The sequence below is a fragment of the Sceloporus occidentalis genome, unplaced genomic scaffold, assembly GCF_023333645.1.
Source record: "Sceloporus occidentalis isolate IW3139 unplaced genomic scaffold, rSceOcc1.0.p SCAF_81, whole genome shotgun sequence".
Taxonomy (NCBI): Eukaryota; Metazoa; Chordata; class Lepidosauria; order Squamata; family Phrynosomatidae; genus Sceloporus; species Sceloporus occidentalis.
In genome coordinates, this window is record NW_028317061.1 from 4,695,957 (window position 1) to 4,714,820 (window position 18,864).

Below are 18,864 nucleotides of genomic sequence, written 5' to 3' on the forward strand. Positions count from 1 at the left end.
AGGAGAATCTTACATATAACCTCATGGTATTTTATGCCTGTCTTTTAATATTTAATCTACCTTCCCAGGTAATTTTAAGAGCATTTTACACGAATGTTACAGTAATCGCTATAAACGCAGCCATGTGAATTATTCATAACGATCCGTTTTATTTTTTGTATACCCCCGAATGACCTTTAAAGAAAGCGGTGTGTTCTTTGCGATTTGCTATTTACTGTCCAGTAAGACTTCCCAGGCTAAGTTTAGATTGCGTGTAACCGTTTCCTAACGGCGCAGGTCAATGCTCATTGTTCTCGGTAACGTGTTTGTGGTTTCATCACACCGAGGCAATACACTATAGATATGTGCAGAACAAGCCTAAAGAATTGGCCACTTCGTTTACACAAATGATGGAGGCAGCAGGTGCTTCTTCTGGCAGCAGGATCCTGACTGAGAGGCAGCGTATGTAAAGTCCTTCTCAAAAGGCTTTATTCACTAAAGGGAGAGTTGTGGTTTCAAGTCCCTCACTTCATTTTCCATTATGAAGGCCCAACACTGGCAGATTTCTAAGGCAAGATGGGCTGAGTCTGCCCTGTATGGGGCATAATTTAATGTGTAAGTAAACATCTCTCTGATTTCACTATACATAATACAGGGCCAGCAAAGCTTGTTCTGCAGCAGAAGCTCACTGGGGTCGATCATTTATAACGTATAGTGAAGTCAGGGAATTGAAACAAAAGCTCTCTTGTATTAAGTAGACCCCCAATGTAGTGCATGGTCCATGCAGATTGGATGGGTATGAGAGCTCTCTAACATCTTATCAAGGAGTATGGTTGGGGCCAAAGGATGAAGTCCTGATGTTGGGCAAGTTCCTTGGAGTGTTTCCTTCCCTAAAATTAGAGTTGCGTCTTGGCATGGATAAGTGGCACAAATCTCCTTCCTGATTGGCCACCCATTTAAAAGCTTTAAATCTGTAGCATCTTCTAAAAAGCAGTAATAAAGAGAAGGTCTAGACTAGAGGGATAGTCCAATGTCCCATGCATCTCCACCAACAAAGAATGTATGTTAATGTTATTATGCGTTCCTCATCTGAAAGAAAAGACATGCACTTCCCTTTAGGAGAAGCTGCAGTGCATTGATGTTGACATGTTGAAACCCCCAAACTCATGTGCAAGCCGGTGCCGGAGCAGACTGAGGCGAGCATACACGCGTGTGCTGCACTGTACCAGAGATGTGCTCCGACACACGCAACTCCTGCAATGCAAATATCTGGGTGGGTGAGAGGAGATGCTGCGCGTTGGCGTTGACACTCGACTGTCAGACGCATGAAAGTGCGCATCATGACTGGAAGCGTCCCTTAGGGCTGCAATAATCTATATATCGCGGTTCATGTCAAATACTATGTCATTCTATATACTTTCTTCTAGCAAATGTGAATCTATAAAAAAGTGTAATGATCCTGAAGCTCCCGTGCCACCACATACATAGAACGTATCTCTGTGACCTCATTGATACCTAATTGGCATGCGCAATGTATAGATCTATATTTAAATACATATATATATGTATATTTTAATTACATTCGTTTGGGGGGGGGGAATCACATTTTAAGCATTTGCTAGCAATACAAAGCCATCTGTGATTAGAAGGTGATGAAAACGGCTCGGAATCTGTACTTGATGAAGGGCATCTAACAGACGTTGGCCCATTTGGTTTCACTTCCACCTTTCTCTTCCTTCTAATTACCAAAGGCTCTTGATTTTTGGTTTTATCTTCATTGGAAGGAACCGGTGTTCGAAAAACCGTTATTGTGCGTGTAAGAGCCAAGAATTCGAGGCATCTCAGCGTGCGTACCATAGAGTCACGAGACGACAAGCACTTGGAAGCACACGATACACGTGTGTCGCAGCTCGTTTCAGGCTTAAACGGCCAGTAAACAAAACACATTAGGGTAGTCGTTATGATAACTTTGTGTTGAATAGTAGCGTATGGAGAATTTCTTTTCACATCTTTCAGCTATGCATATGGCTGTTTTTGTGCTTTACTGAGAGAGTGGTAGGTAAGTGGAACTGCCTCCTAGCAGAAACATAGAATTTGACGACAGATAAGACCCATTCGCCCCATCCAGGCTGCTTGTGTTTCTTTGTGCAAGACTAAGACCTTAATCGGTCCTTGAGCTTGTCTTAGATTCATATTTGAATCCCATCCCTGTATTAGCCTCTACCACTCCAAATGGGGTGACTGTTCCACTTATCTACCACCCTCTCGGTAAAGTAATACTTCCTTAGCCTCTAACCTCCAGGTTTAGACTATGAGCTCTTGTTCTAACATTTAGCCTCCTTTCGAAACAATGGTAATGGTTAATACAGCGTGATAATTTAATTTAATTCATCGGATGGGCACGTGGCTGTCCTGGATCCAAAGCGAGACCTCTGAGTCCTTACATCAGGATCTGAACGGGCAAACAAGATGGGCTGAATGGTTCTTATCTGCTGTCAAATTCTAGGTCTTTCTGTGTTTCTGTGATGCATATCGGTAGCAATATATCCCAACTATTAGAATTATTACATTCAGTTCTATGTGGTTCTTCTGTGCAATTGTTCAAGGGTTTTTGGCTTAAATGTAAAGCAATTTTCCACCTTACGCGTTTGGTTAATAATGGGATGTCTTTGGGAATCTGTAGTGTAAGAGTGTGTGTATGTGTGTGAATAGTCGGCTGTCCTAAGAAGAAGGGGTCGCTGTCAGAGGCTGGAATACATGACTTCACATGGTTCAGTTCAGTGTTCTGTTGTATTAATTTAATGTCTGTATTTGATCCCTTGTAGCATTTGGTCTCCCTCCACCTGGTGTTTGCTCATCAGTCCATTTTTATGCTGCTTGCCTTCTTAAGTCTTGACTCTTCTTGCTCTCTTAGTTGTCGTGATTTTTAATGGAATCTTTTCATAGGCATACAGAGGCCCTTTATCACTCCCATCACTCCTTTATCACTCCCATCACTCCTTTATCACTCCCATCACTCCTTTATCACTCCCATCACTCCTGTGTTCCAATGGCACGTTGTGTTCGCTAATTCAAGTTTAAGTTTCTACCATTAGATGCTGACATACACACTCATACTAAAGCCATACTGTAACATTAACAAACCCAAACAAGCTAGCACCACACTCTTACACACGGGCACACACACAATCTGACTTCAGCACTATTCATTTACACGCATATACACTGACTCTGACACTACAGTATACATACACTGCATATACACACTGACTGACACTGTGGCCAATCACGCCCGCCTCCTTACCTGATTTCCCACGCAGTCCCGCAAGTTGTACCCTCACAGCGTCTCTTCTCTTGCTCCGCCCAGGAAAAGGCGGAGTCACAGGAAGTGACGTCACATCACGTGACCCCGCCTTGTTCCTGGGCGGAGCAAGATAGGAGACACTGTTATGGAGCAGCGAGAAGACAGCCTTGCGGGATTACCGGGACCCGCAGGTACAGTGCCTGACCGCCCGCGCCCGCGGGACCCGCGTCCCAATGCAGTCCTCTACTGTGTGTTACGTGACCCGCTGGGAGCTTCAGGAGGATTCATGATGGCAAAACTGCGAAAGCCTGGGCCCAGGGTTTGTTGCGCCGTGGGCTAATCGATCATTAGATTTGCAGTTACGGTAGCGGGCTAGAAATTTCCTTTCTTTCAATGAAAATAGCTAAGTGACCTGTAACCTTTGCACGGCAGTGTGCATTACACACAAACATACATGTGTATCTACAATAGTACGTTCCCTGCGTGCCTGTAGCTCAAGTCAGAGAGCTCTTCCTCGCTTTGTGTTTGTATGTCGCAAGGCAACGAAATAATAACCTGAATCGTTGAGTACCGAAAGAATAACCTAAACATGCCACGGAGACTAGTTTCGGGAAACGAAAATGAAAGTTATGTCTAAAAACAAATGCGGTTCTGCAAGATTTAGTTCCACGCTTGTTTGGACAATGTTTATTATGATTATTATTATTTATTGTTTTATATAGCGCTGTACAATGGGATTAAATTCATAATTTGTACTGTGCCAACACACGTTGCGCACAAAACCTTATTAAATTATAAGAACGAACCTCTGTACTAATTTCTTCCTATTGTGTGTGTGTAGTTAAACAAGTTATACGCTGCGGAATGTGAAATAAATGTAATGTATGTGCCGGCCAAATCAATACTGCTGCTTTTCAAACCTATATTAAGACAAAGTTGTCGTTTCCCCCCCAGATCATACATTTCTGTATGTTAAACCTGTAATTGGGTTAAAAGATTAATAATGAGCAAAATAAACCAACTACCCACCATCTTAACCGTCTGTTTTCTGGATCCGGAGGATTTATGCTTCCCCATTGTCTTCTCTGCTACTGTTATACAAGGTTATACAGACCCAAAATAAACAGGTCTTATTTCAACCTAAATTAAATATTTCTTAGTCCATCAAGTTCAACCTTTCTACATATCCTTCCTGCTTTTGTTCCGAAAGAGGGCAAAAAAACCTGTTTTTAATTTTGCCACTTAGGGGGAAGCGTTCTTTCTTGACTTCAAAATGCAATTGGATTTGTCCTTGCATCAAGAAGATCTAATGTAATGTGTATTCTATAATTTATAGCCCTGCGATATGTAGTTTTTATAAGTGTAAGACCAGTGAAAAGCTGTGACCGTTCCGTCTCAAGCATCTTAACGATCAGCAATGCGAAGTCATTAAATGAAACGGTCGCACCAACTTCTTTTTAGTTAGGAGACGGAATGCGGCCAAAGGCTTGGCTTCCATATTGATCTGCTGTTCCCTGGAAAGCCTTGACTGCTCATCTCAATCTATACAATATTTAGGAATTAAAATAAATTATTCTTTTTATTGCAACTTTTGTTGTTTTTTTGTCTTGTAGCACCAGCAGACCTCTTTGAACCAGCTAAGGGAGATCACCGGCATTAATGACCTGCAAGTTCTGCAGCAAGCCCTGAAGGTAAGGCTTGGATTATTTGGCTTGGTTATTTGTTGGGTGTGAAGTCATCGGTGGGTTAGGTAGCTTGATATTACATTTTATTTTTAATTCTCCAGAAGATTCTATAGTAGTATTGTAATAGGGGCAGAGTGAAAATTAACAATAACGTTAAAATGGACAAGATTGACACAAGAGGTAACGGTACAGAAGGGGAAGAGGGCCCTGCGCTTTAGATCTTGCATTCTTTGTGCTTCTTTAAATAGATGAGCTTTTAGTTAGTTTTTAAAGTTAGAGTAAGAGAGGAAGAGTCTAGGAGAATGAGGAAGCAACTTCCAGATGATAGACAACAAATGGTTTAACATAATCATAGAAATATAGACTATATAGAATCTGACGGCAGATAAGAACCATTCGGCCCAACTAGTCTGTCGTTTTCCCCCCAGCTTTAAAGACCTCGATCAGTCCTTTTCTCATCTTAGATTCAGGATAGCCGTGTGCTTATCGAATGCCAGGGATGTCAGGACAGCTTACAGAGAAGGAAAATCCAGAAACAGTTAAAACAGTGTGCCATAGATCGATATATATACAGATCTGCCTTTTCATAAAATGTTCCAAATATTAGCATTGACAGAAATACACAGAGATATATTTACATTGATATAAATGCATATATCTGTGTATAAACCCGCTCAACGGGAAATATTCACCCAAAGAGAGAATATGCAGGAGGATACCTGTGAGATCCTCCCAAATGTTTTCGGGAGTGGACAGCACCTTATCAAAGGCTTTAAATACCCTATTTGCAAATACGGTAAATATATATCGTTCGCGGTTGAGGGCTGCTGATTTGAATTAGCTCAAACTTTTTATACAAGTCATGTCTTTTTGTACTTGTGTATAATATGTACCTGCTTTCTGGAAAAATGTTAGTGTTGGCATAATAATGCTCTACAGAATACAGACCTGTCAATGTACAAAGGATAAAAAGTGTTGCTTGCGTTAAATTCAGTAATGTAATGGACTTCTGCTTTTGCCCCCTGTGTATGTTCCTTACCCAAGTTGTTACCCCTTTTGATCTGTTGTGCATCATCCGACCCACTGTCGGCAACTTTTTTCCTTGTACCTGCTTTCTTTCTTCTACCTGTAAAACAGGGATGTTTTAGTGAAAGGATGGTAGATGAGTTAAACGGCCTCCCAGGAGAAGTGGTAGGGGCTAATACTACGAGGGCATTAAAACATGCATGGGGATAGGCACATGACTATCCTGAATCTAAGACTAGACCAGGTACTCATTAAGGTTTGTGTCTTTATATCAGGAAAAATGGGCAGAGTAGGCGGACCGAATGGTTCTGCTGTGTGATTGTGTGTGGAGAGTAACAAACCCCCCATGGGGAAGTTTCAGGGTCCTGTCATGAAGGAACCGCCAGCCATGGTAGGCCACAAACTGATTTTCAAGATGATTTGCGTTGTGATTACCGGTGTTCAAAACCCTGCAGACGGGAGAGTTAATTACACTGCAGTAGGAGAACTCCTGGGGTACATTGGGGCAAATACCAGTGGGATGTAAAAAGGATCATCTTCGCCGTATCATCATACATGCAGTCGACTTGGGCAAGAATGTATTGGACAGGATCGTGTGAGCATTGTTAGCCTTACCATTACCAGCCAAATGTGTTGGATGGCTAAAGGTCTCTAGCTTGGGCGAGCCCTTTGGGTGAAATGACGCCATCCCTCCCCTGGGCGCATAGACTGGCATCTGGCTGAATAGATTGTTCCATTGCAGGCAGCTAGATGTTATCTTTCAATCTTGAAACCCGTCCAGACATGATCTCTACCGCAGGTGGAATTTAAATTAGAAATAAAATGTGTGGGTTTCTGCCTTCCTCTGCTTTTTTTTTTTTTTTTTTTTTTTTTTTTTTTTGCTCTTATTTTTGTCTTTTTATTCAGTGAATGACGTTGTTCCTAATTATATTTTAAAGGACAGTAATGGAAATCTGGAGCTAGCAGTCGCGTTCCTCACTGCAAAGAATGCCAAGCTTCCTCAACCGGAAGAGGCGACGTACTATCAGACCGCGCTCCCCAACAATGACAGATACATCAGCGTGGGCAGCCAGGCCGATACCAGTAGGTGTTTCCCAGCACAGTGGCCTTTGGTGAAAATGTCATTTATTGTTCCTTCCCTACTCGGAGTGTAATATTTTTACAGATTGCACGCCCAAGAACTACTTTCCTAACCCCCGCAGGTTCCGGTTTAACTCTCTGTCAAGGCCTAGTTTGAAGATAAGTAAATGGTGATAAAACACTCTGCTTTAATTGATAAAATCTCAAAAATATTTAATGGCCCACAAACTAAACTCATTGAAGGTCCATGTGAAGAGAGAAGAATAGGTCCAGCTGGGGAAGTTTTGTTATTAAAGCAGATTATTTATATAGCATCATCATCTCCTTCAGCACTATACAACGGATAAACAGGACGTGACAATTAATGCATCACATAACCGTACCTGGGAACTCTCCAGGTCACGTGGGCCGTGCTCCTGACCCCTGGTAGATGCTGCACGTTCTTCTTTCTAATTGTGAGATGTTCCTTCTTGATGCTCTGACTTAGATTTCTGAGTTGAAGGCCATGATAGACGTGGCATGCTTTGTTATTAAGGAAATTTACCTATGACCGGGTTAATTTGACACAGCATTTCCAGTGGTGGAATTGTCCCAATTAGTATGATTTTTCTTTTTTTATCGGTCGGTGGTAGGAATGTTTTATGGTTGTCCAGATTATCATGGCAAAGAGCTAGAGATATGTTTACTGGAAGCCATGCCTTGTTCTTTGTTATTGAAGCAAACCTTTGTTTTTAGATGTTATTGACTTGACCGGAGATGATAAGGATGACCTCCAGAGAGCGATTGCATTGAGTCTAGAGGAGTCCAATAGGACCTTCAGGGAGACGGGAATTACAGACGAGGAACAAGCCATCAGCAGGTCAGGTTCTAGGTTATCTTCTGTTAGGTTCTAATAGGTAAATGGTGCTTTTGTTGAAAGTTTTTTTTAATTTCTATTAATTTGTAAAAGTTTCTTGCCACGTGGATGGAAAGTTGTAGGGAAATGATGACCAGAGAGGGACGCTTGTATTAGGGTTGAGGGGTGAGATTAGGGGCTTGACTAATGGGCACAGCATTGCCAACACTTTTTATGTGACTTTGTTTATATAACTGAATAAGTTCATTTATTTGCATAGTTTTAATTAGTAATGCATTGTGCATTTCGCTGTAAGATTTTTTTAATGTTCTGTGATCTTTCAGGGGCTGTACCAATTTTTACCTTGAGCGCATACCGACAACTTTTCTGTAATGTTTAACTTAAGCATTGTGTATTCTGTCTGTACTCCAGGGTTCTGGAAGCCAGCATAGCCGAGAACAAAGCGAGTCTGAAGCGGACACATACAGAAGTATGGAGCGACTCCCCGAACCCCTATGACAGAAAGCGGCAGGAAAACTGTCCCGTTGGGTTAAAGAATGTTGGAAACACGTGTTGGTTCAGCGCTGTCATCCAGGTGAGTTCAGTGATGCATTAGACTTGTTTTAGTCGGATGGATTAGAAAGCTGTTTGTGAATACGCCATCAGAACCTCTTTATTTTCATTGTAACGTCTGCATGCAGCGATGTAAACTGCAGCATCGTGTCATGCTTTGACATTAACATTGGATGAAATACTCAGGATTACCACCCGTTACAGGGATCTTCATGGATATTCTTTAGGTGCATTTACTTTACCGATGCCATTGATTCAGTAAGAAGTGTTTCACTTACAAAGATAGCTTATTCTGTACATGGATGTACAGCTGCCCAGCAGAAGAGGTAACAGTGAGGTTATTTAAAAATACATGGGATGGGCATAAATCTAAGACGAGACCATAAACTGATTAAGGTTCCAGTCTTTACATCAGGAAAAACAGGCTGACTAGACGGGCCAAATGGTTCTTATCTGTTGTCAAAGTTTTTATGCTATAGCTGCCAACAGTATTGAAATTTCCCGGGATATTCCCAATCACTCTAAGTCTCGGCAAGCGTCCCCTCAATTGGGATAGCCGGCGGTCAGATGCTGTGCATGCTGACAGAGGGCTGAGACTTTGAAAACGTGGCCGGTTGCTGATATTTGGGAGAAAGCAGCAATGGCGTCTCAAATGTAAAAAGTTCTTGGACGTAAACGGAAGAGCAGTAAGTGCTAATAATAGCCTTGAATTTGATCATATCATTTGAAAGACGTGCCGTCCTGTTAATATACATGTATTACAAGGCATTCTAGAACTTTAAGGGTGTTGTATAGAATAGACTGCTTCTCGCTGAAACATCCTGCCCCCATCCTGCCATCTTGAAACGTTCACGCGGGTTTTGCTTTGTTAGTGGATGTGGATGTGTGATGATGATCTTCGTGCTGAGCAACGTTTTCAGTTTTCTTTTTTAGGTCTAGTGAATAATCAACAAGATGAGTCACAAGACTGTTTAAATAGCCGGTGTGTGTAGTAATCCAGTAAACCGTCATCTCATGTTGACTGCACCATGTGGGAAACCTAATCCCCTGATTCCTGCAGAGCAGCAGAGACGGTCCATTTTATGTTTACCAAAGGCACCGTGCGTGTGTATCCATATGAGACCTCTTATGTTCTGTCCTCTCTACCGTAGGATCTCATAAATGTCTTTTTATTAAGTAGCCGCTTCCTTTCCGCGTGGTACACGTTAAGCTTATAAGAAAACATGGCGTGATTTCTGTATACACGTAGCAGGTTAGAAGAGGGCAGACAATGCGCGCTCTGGTGGAGGAACAATTTACTCCAAAATATTTACCAAAATTGTCCGGTTATTCCATTAGAAAGCCCACCGATGCCCCAAGTGGGGTATTCTTATTCCTAGATCCCAACACAATTGGTCCCCAGTTAAGAATACGAAGATAAGTCTGTCTTCTAATTGATAAATGTGACAAAAGCCTCAATTCGGATTAATCCTCTGCTCTTCTTTCCACTTTGTAAAGTCATTTCTTTGTGTGTAATTTTGCTCCTTTTTACTGCAATGGGTTTCCGAAAATCCTAATTAAAAATCAGCCCTTAGCGTAATGGTACGTGAAAGCGATGTTTACTGAAACTCAAGCATACGAACCCTCTTCTGAACCGAGATAAATAAAGACGGTGATGCCCTGGGCTCGTTACTGTTTATTTAGAAATATTATTTTAATTTGTTTACGATAAATCGGTTTACTCTGTTGAAATCAAAGCTGGTCTCGACCCTTAAATGGATTGTAACAGATGGTGGATCGTTGACACCGCTGTCAGCTGTTGGGAAAAAGCGTGTTTACTTTCAGTGGCTAATTTATATGCTTGTGTTGTTTAGTCTAACATTACATTTGAAACATTCTACCACCATCGAGCGAAACATAACTGGCCATTTAAAGGTCACGTACCCGTTAACTAAACCTGTTACTTTCACCAAATCGAGCATCTCGCGACTGGTTGGCATCCTCCTAACCCTGTTGATGCGTTAACGTTACCGGTATATTTATGTCATTATTCTATATATATCGTATGCCAGCGTGAGCCGTCATCCCAGTAACATTTCACGCGACGATGTATCTCGGTAACGCTGTCCTTCCCCTGTGGTGGAAACTGGCAGGGTTAGGAAAAAGGAGCGATGGGAAGGGAAGGCTTGTCCTTAACACAAGCAACATCTAGCCAAGGCCTGGGCTCTATCGTCAAAATGATTATCCTTCTACAAAACAGGAGGAAGGAAGGCGAGTGTTGGCTATGTCCCCCATGTTATCCCCTTTACTCAGCACTGCTGATATAACAAGAAGCTTGAGCTTTTGAACTTCGGGTTTATATGATACATTATTGTTAATAATGGTTACATGGTTTTAAATAAGCCCGAAGGAAAGGTTCTGGAGTTAATACAGTTGTGATTATAAATTCTGTGTGAAGTGACGCGGGCGACATGCTACTTGTTGGAGATGAGAGCCCAGAGGGCCTCTTGAAACAACTTAAAGTTAATACGAGACCGTCGGGTGTTTTGATGGAGTGCGTCGCGGTGCCGGTCGATTCTTATACTCTGAGTCACACTTAAGAAGTCATCGCGTTGTGTTATTAAATCTGTGGAGTTCTCAGTCATCACGTTGTGAGAGAAGCATTTGAACGGCCCCGTTCTGATACGTCTGATCTGCTTGTCATAGAACTTCTGTTAAACTTGCTGTGCCAGCGGGAGTGTACTTACCTTCACCCCTGCCGAACGTCCGGACGTTAGTAGGAAGCCCCCTTTGAATAAAGACAAAAGTAATTATTACCCCGATTATGGATGCCCTCATTAGAGATGCTGCCTCACTTTAAGAGGGACAAAATAATGCCCTATACAGCACTCTGTGAGTACTTTACCTGCAATAAATAAATTATATGCAGGAGATGCTTTCGGCCCAACGCATCTCCTCTAAGCCAACGAGTCGGCTTAATCCGTAAGAGCCGCTGTCCTCATCACGGCGTGTCGGTTTATCAGAGCTTTAGCTCCGTGTGCCTCTGCTGAATCAATAAGTGCTGGCGACAGACAAGTCCGGTCCTCTGTTTGTGGCTTATGTGGCAACTGGAAATTAAAAAAAAAAAAAAAAATCTATATATATATATATATATTTTAGAAATACATTAAAATCACCTACCAATGAATTAGCCAGATGGCTATAAAGTACGCCGCTCCGATTTCCAACACGGTGTGTTAAGATCACGGCAACTGTGTTTACTATGGAACAGGCCATATTTATCCTGTGCTATTATATCCATACAGTATTTACTGTATGTGTGTATATATATATTGAGGGTAATATTTGTGGTATTGCTGTATACGATATTTGTACTGTATTCATATCTATAGAGGGTGATATATATGATAAGTAAAGACGCTAGTCTTGACAGCTTGCAATCCATTGTGCGGTATTACTGTAATGTCTGTACTGTATTTATATGGCATGGAATACGTTTCTCGTATTGTGACCGCTTCTCTCGATATATATGCAATAAGCAAGACTTAGGCTTCATGGAATCCCAAGGTTTCTGCTGTATTGAATCCCAGATCTCTACCCCACACCTTACAGGGACAGTATGTCCAGTTTTTGTCAGGCGACGGTGACTATGTGCTGTTTCTACTTTTAGACAGTCTGATATGTATTTCACTTAAAAATGCTGCTCATGATATTGGTGGCTCGTCCTGGGATCAGTGAAGCAGCAGTTCCCCTGTATACGCGTTTGCACACATTGGTAGCCATCCAGAAAGCAAACCCTACTGCTTTTGAGTGAAAAGGATTGGACACACATACAGCAGTTCAATATATATATATATATATATATATATATATATATATATATATATACACCACCAAAAAGTTTGGGGTCACTCAGAAATGTCGTTTCTTAATAGTAGAAAAAAGGTTAATTCGTTATTAGAAAGCCCTTTTGCTATTATGTTACACGGCCAGACATTGCCTTGTTTTCCATGAGAATAGAACATTTTGAACGGTAGTGTATATAGTACTGCATACTACTAAATGTACATATGTATAAGAAACATGAATGTTCAAAGACCTTTATTGCGCTGATTACATGAAATAGCTGCCGGTACTGATTTAAGACATCACGCGGATAGGAACATCTGATGTTTTGCGTACATTAATAAGAATAATTATTGTTTTATATAGCGCCATCCTATTCTGCAGCGCTGTACAGTGGGAATAATAATAATAATGCCGTAAGCTTAGACCTGTCGACCAATTGAGGAGGTTGGTTAGAATGACCCGAGTACTCATTTTAAGGTAAAGTTGTCGTTCTTTTTCCCATCTAGTCTTTGTTCAATCTGTTGGAGTTCCGCAGGCTGGTGTTGAACTTCATCCCGCCCGTGACTGCTCAGGATGTGCCTCGAAATCAAAAGGTTAGAAAATAGGCGGAATTAATATGATGGCTGAAGTGTTTCTTTAAGGTTGATGTTTTATGAAAGATGACCGGCTGTTCTATTAAGTTATGTCGATTACTGTATATGTCACCAGTAACTGCATATGTATCTTTTCTTTTAGGAACATAGGAATATGCCTTTTATGCGTGAGCTGCGGTACCTTTTTTCACTCCTGGTCAGTTCCAAACGGAAATACGTGGACCCGTCACGGGCCGTGGAGATCCTTAAAGATGCTTTTAAGTCCAATGATTCCCAGCAGGTAGGTTGGCTCAGCGGATGTTCGGAGCGGATGCGTCGGGTTTGTTCAGTGCCGTAAAGCTGGGCCGTCTCGTCAGTGTCATGTCTTAGAGATTTGGGGAAACTCGTAACTTCTCCTGTCCTGAACCCCGTCTCTAACGCGGTCTGTGCTAATCAACTTCCGCCACTAAGGAAGAAGTAACCTAATGGCAAAAATAGTCACTAAAACGGCTAAAGTGGGTCTGTTACTTCATGAAAACTTATTCCACCACATTTTATATGATATAACACATTATTTTAAGCTTAAATATTCCAAAACCCTTTTACAGACTAAAAACAAGAACTAGCTTTAATAAAGTATTGTGATGCTATACCTATCGACTACTTTAATCAGTAAGTCTCCGTACTATAAATGAATGTACAGAACTTTAAAATTCAAGATGAGAAAGGGACATTTCCACTTGGGTAAGTCGGTTCTATAGAAATAAAAATGTAATCGTCCGTGTCATTTGACTAGGAAAAGTAACAGCTGTTTTGTTTTTTTTTCCTCCTCCAAATCCTTCCTTCTGCCAGCAAGATGTGAGCGAATTCACCCACAAACTGTTAGATTGGTTGGAAGATGCTTTCCAGAATAAGGCGGAAGAGGAGAGGTAAGAACACAGACGTTTGTGTGAAGAGTTCCGACTTTGGGCTCAACTTGTGTTTACTGAATTTATCTGCAGGTGGACCGTGACCTCCAAGTAATAGTCAAATGCATATTTAATCCTGCTGTGGTATTTAATAGTCTCACATGTGCAAATATTTATTATCCTTTTATTCAAATGCCTTTTTTTATTTTTAAAGGAGAAGTCGCATTTATTTCGGATTTTTCCTTTGAGCGTTACATGCAGGGCTGTATACAGGAACTTTATTGACAGACCCGGAAGCTTCCATCGTAAATAATCATCATCATTCCCTGCTCAAGGAATACACTGAGCTGATTCTGTACGGCAATGCTAAAGAATTCCTGCTTGCCCCATGAAATTCTTTCCTCCATAGGCTTTCGTTAGTCACAGGGTCTGGCTGGGTGATGGAGACCAGGGTGTTCTATTGTTTACCATAAGGCAGTACGATAAGGAGCCAGGGTGGGACACACTGCCAAAGCCTGGTTTCTCTCTAGTATATCTGTGTTCCTCTGTTTGGAGTCGTACTGTTGTATGAATATTCCTCCGACAGTCCCTGAGAAGTTACACATGGCTCTGATCTCATTTCTATAAGAAAATGGATGAAATTGGGTCTTTAGTTGGGACCTCTTCACTAAGCAGATGTTGGGCTTGAGCCTACACTGCCTTACCCAACGATACATGTAGCCAAGACTCATACGTTTTACATTCCGTCTGATGAAGGGACCTCGGAGTTCCTGAAAGCTTTTGTTGCTCTGCCTCTTACGGTATGTTGGTCCTCTGAAAGGACTTAATCTTCTCAGTGAGTACTGAGGGATCACCTAGCACGTGATGATGCACAACACGCGTGTTCATTTGAGGCACCGTAGAGCCAGGAACCAAGTTTCACATGTGCCCTGTGATCATGTTATTCCGTGTCGTGAGAGCACACTGTCACCTGTGTACCCAGACCTTTAAAAGAAAAAGACTAAAAGCCAACACTGGCGAGCAGCGCGACATGACGATAAAGAGAGACTCGCTTTGCGTTATTTGCCCCGCGGGTGGAGGTGGCATCGCAGCCGTTCTCCTCGGTTTCCGTAATTAGCTCGTTCGCTGTTTAGTCATTCAGCGGGGATCCACGGCGCAGACCCCGAGCCGCGACAACTGAAAAGCTAAGTGACATCCGCGTAACACTTGAGGCAAGAATAGAACGGAGCGGCAATAACACGCCAAAGCATTTAGTCTCCTGTGCATAAAGAAGGTTGTTCAAGAACTATTGACGCAGACTTTGTGTGGGCTAGAAAGCTTTCTGTTTTGTATTCGCCTATTAATTCCAAATCTGAATAGTTTAAAGTGCTGAAGCCGCCTTGATTTAAAGTTATAGGAAAGCTTTCAGGGTTCTTTGGTCAATATATATTGGCAGTCTATGGAACGGGGGCTCTCAAGGAATAAAGGGCTAAAAGAGAAAAAATTGCTTAAATCTGAACTTTGTGACATGCCAAGAGGATCGACAATCTGCCAACCTGGGCATGTAACATTAGTTCTGCCGACGTGCCACGCATGGCATTACATCTTAAGAAAAAAATGAGCTATAAAAACTTACGTAAAACTTGTTGCCATACACTAAACCATTTAGCCCACAGCTGTCTTTGACGTCACCCAAGAGATGTTCTGCCCAAAGCTGTTGAATTTTGGATGTTTTTCCTTGGACACAAGTTGCTTAATACCTTCCGGTTGTGCTGTTTTATTGTTTTATATAGCGCCATCAAATTTTGTAGCGCTGTACAATGGGTGTTGATTGGATTGCTTGTGCCCAAGTTGGGAAATCCAACATTCCTGCTTTGTTTGTGGCCCTAAAGGCTTGGAATGTGACACCCCTGGTGGGATCTTGTATGAGGGGTTTGATTAGACAATGGGCCGACCAGTTTAATAAACCGTCAAATAAAAATAAACTGTGTTGACCCTGTAATAAGAAGCATACATGCAAAAAAACATACACGGATATATCAGTGAGGTTTGCTAATGTGAATTAAAATGTTTGTGTTCTTTTGTTTCAGAGATGGAGAGAAGCCCAAGAACCCTATGGTGGAATTGTTTTATGGGCGATTCTTGGCAGTTGGGGTGCATGAAGGTTAGTCTTTACTTTTAGGTTTATTCCCTTTAAAAGGAAAATGCATGTACCCTGCAAGTACTTACTGAATCTTACTGTAAAAAAACCCAGCTTTTGGTAACACACATGCACAGTTACATTATTGGGAATGTCTTCCAAATTCATGGGGTAGACGTCTTTCTTGGTGCTCGGTGAGCTGGGGAAGAAAGGCAGTGATTTACCGCAGGGCCATCTTAAACATGGGGCAATAACGGCAGAAGGTGGAGGTCATCTGATATTGTAGACCTCTCCTAAAACCTCCACTCATGGACGGTTGGGCAGGAGGTAGAGGTTCTCAGGACCCATTATGTGTAGTGACGGCTTCACAGAAAACTATTTTATAATAAATAAGTGTGCCTCGCATTCTAGTGTGCAACCATACATGCTTCTGTTCCGTAGCCTAAAGTTTTAACTGATAATTTTTATTTTCTTCCATAGACAATAGAGTTCAACTAGTATTATGTATTTACAGCAATATACTAAAATCTGTGCAGTTAAATAGGGCCCTAACGTTCCAAGATGTTGTCCTTTAAAGTAAAAAAGTATATCATGTCATGTTTTAATACAGTATCTAATATTTGGTCTGTTAAATATAACAAACCAGTTTTACAGCCAGTCGTGCCAGTTTTCTATAACGGAGAGATTGTTTTGAAGGAGCCAACATTTTGCAATAGCTTTAGTTCAGCCTGCGATGGGATGGCGCTAATGGGTACTCAATGGATAAGTACGTTTACCTGCTGTGGCGGGTGATGTTAGAGAGTGTGATGATTAAATGTATCCTCGGTTAAAGGGAACGCTGTGCGCGAGATCCAGTGACATGTCCTTCCATAACCTCGGAGCGTGGCGAGGCCTGTCGCGGGCCGAGAGATATGGCTGCCGATGGCAAGCTGGAGCCTGTAGAGACATTTACATGAAAAACGGCAACACCTTGTCCATTAGCAGTCTTTTATTGTGGCGTATTTAAAGGTTGTGGGTGTCTGTCGCGACTCAGGATTCATGAATGGGTCATTCTGAATGAAGATCAGGTGCAGGTCTTCCTCTCGACTACCTGTGCGAACCAACCCTGCAGAGAGATGGAAATTTACAAGGAGGGCTTTACTCCAAAGGGGTTAAAACGTCCGGCTAACATGTTCCCGGTGCCTGGGTTATACTGTAATAGTAATGGGCCGAGTAGCACGTTTTATAGTTTGCTGCTGACTGCAGCTTGCCAGAGTTACGGGTATCCTGCAATTAATGAGTGTCCTTAATTTAAACATTAATAGCTCTCAGAAGTCCACGCTACATTCTGTTCTCTGAGCTCGGATTACGGCATTCTGAATATGGAAACCGTAGATTGTGTTTGTGCTGACCGTACTAGAATGTATAGCTGTTGCCTTTGTTGTATAGCCTTCTTTACACGTCTGACATAACCGTTTCTTGCTAAGGAAAGAAATTTGAGAATACAGAGATGTTCGGACAGTACCCTCTTCAGGTTAACGGCTTTAAGGATCTCCACGAGTGCCTGGAAGCCGCCATGATTGAAGGCGAGATCGAGTCGTTACACTCGGAGAACTCGGGCAAATCAGGACAAGAGGTGAGAAAACTGAATCTTTCTAGGTCTCCAAATGAATATAATTGACCGCTAGACTCACCTCAACAAAGCCGCAAAATACAACTCTTAGTATTTGCTTTACAGGTTCTCCAACTGAACTGCACAGGCCATTCATGGCTCATAAAAAATGTATCTGTGTACAAAATTGCCTTGCGGCGTGTAAGATCAGCGCAATCAAATTGTGGATTATTTGAAATAGTGATAATTATTAATGCTTCTTCTCCGTCTGCATGCAGCATTGGTTCACGGAGCTCCCTCCGGTGTTGACGTTTGAGCTGTCCCGGTTTGAGTTTAATCAGGCTCTGGGAAGGCCAGAGAAAATCCACAATAAATTGGAGTTCCCGGCCTGTTTGTATATGGACAGGTAATTGTATATGGACATATACACTGTCCAGAAGAATATAATAATCTGTATTGCGTTTGGATTTGGGGACTGCTTTGGTGACCTGTAACCTTTGAACAATCTGATGACATTTTTCTAGAAGTAGTTTTCTATTAGGTTTTTAAAGCTACATTCTAATAAATAGCTTTTTTTTTTACTGCTTTTAATTATTGCCTAGAAGATATTTCCTTTGATTTCTCAACCTGTGATAACTCTCCGTCATGTGGATGTAGACTCTCCAAGAGCCATAAGATTGTACGTAAACGCATAAATTCCCGGTTTAGAGTTAATGACGTTAGAACCGTGAACTCGCCGCAGATTCTGAAGTGTTCTTTCAGACGGATGACGCGATCTCTCTTGTACTGATAGATACATGCACAAAAACAGGGAGATCACCCGGCTCAAACGCGATGAAATCAAGAGACTGAAGGAGCACCTCACTGTGTTACAGCAGCGGCTGGAACGGTACGGAAAAAAAATAAATCTCTATTTTGGTGTTTGGCTAATTTTGCTTCTCGCAACTCTTTGAACCCACGTGTCCGGTAAGAGAATGAGATGACTTTCCCGCAGCCTGCGTTTCACATCGCTGTACAGAAAATAAGCCTGCGGAATGCTGTTTACAGATTCAGATCAGCAATGTGTACGCTTTATGGTCCACGAGACCTGTTTGGCTACCCCTCCGTTAGATCGTTTTTACGTCCCGTGGGTAGAAGCTGGTCCTGACGGTGTTTGTAAGAGGAGGAGGCCGAGTTTTGCCCCCTTTTGTCGCAGCTGATGACAATGATGTCAGTTGCTGAATTCTACACATTAATCACGCGTGCTTCATACACATCACCGTCTCCACCGTTTAATATTTCACGCGTTTTCCTGTACCTGCCCCGTGATTGCTGGATGCATGACTTTCACGCGGTTTCTTCCGGTCATGGCGGAGGGTTTGCCG

General features: G+C 42.0%; 1 protein-coding gene across 1 annotated transcript in view; it reads left to right on the top strand.

Moving 5' to 3' along the window:
* The window catches only part of LOC149285323 (ubiquitin carboxyl-terminal hydrolase 25-like), a gene marked incomplete at its 3' end in the record, with an annotated part of 90,398 nt that extends 72,009 nt beyond the window's left edge, over positions 1-18,389 (top strand). Inside the window, exons 5-16 of the mRNA XM_089495539.1 lie at positions 957-986; positions 4,897-4,974; positions 6,933-7,077; positions 7,810-7,933; positions 8,342-8,504; positions 12,817-12,903; positions 13,046-13,183; positions 13,735-13,811; positions 15,860-15,933; positions 17,376-17,524; positions 17,779-17,906; positions 18,294-18,389. Coding sequence (XP_089351665.1) covers positions 957-986; positions 4,897-4,974; positions 6,933-7,077; positions 7,810-7,933; positions 8,342-8,504; positions 12,817-12,903; positions 13,046-13,183; positions 13,735-13,811; positions 15,860-15,933; positions 17,376-17,524; positions 17,779-17,906; positions 18,294-18,389 — 1,289 coding nt within the window. The remainder of the gene's footprint in view (positions 1-956; positions 987-4,896; positions 4,975-6,932; positions 7,078-7,809; positions 7,934-8,341; positions 8,505-12,816; positions 12,904-13,045; positions 13,184-13,734; positions 13,812-15,859; positions 15,934-17,375; positions 17,525-17,778; positions 17,907-18,293) is intronic.
* Positions 18,390-18,864: the final 475 nt, after the last annotated feature.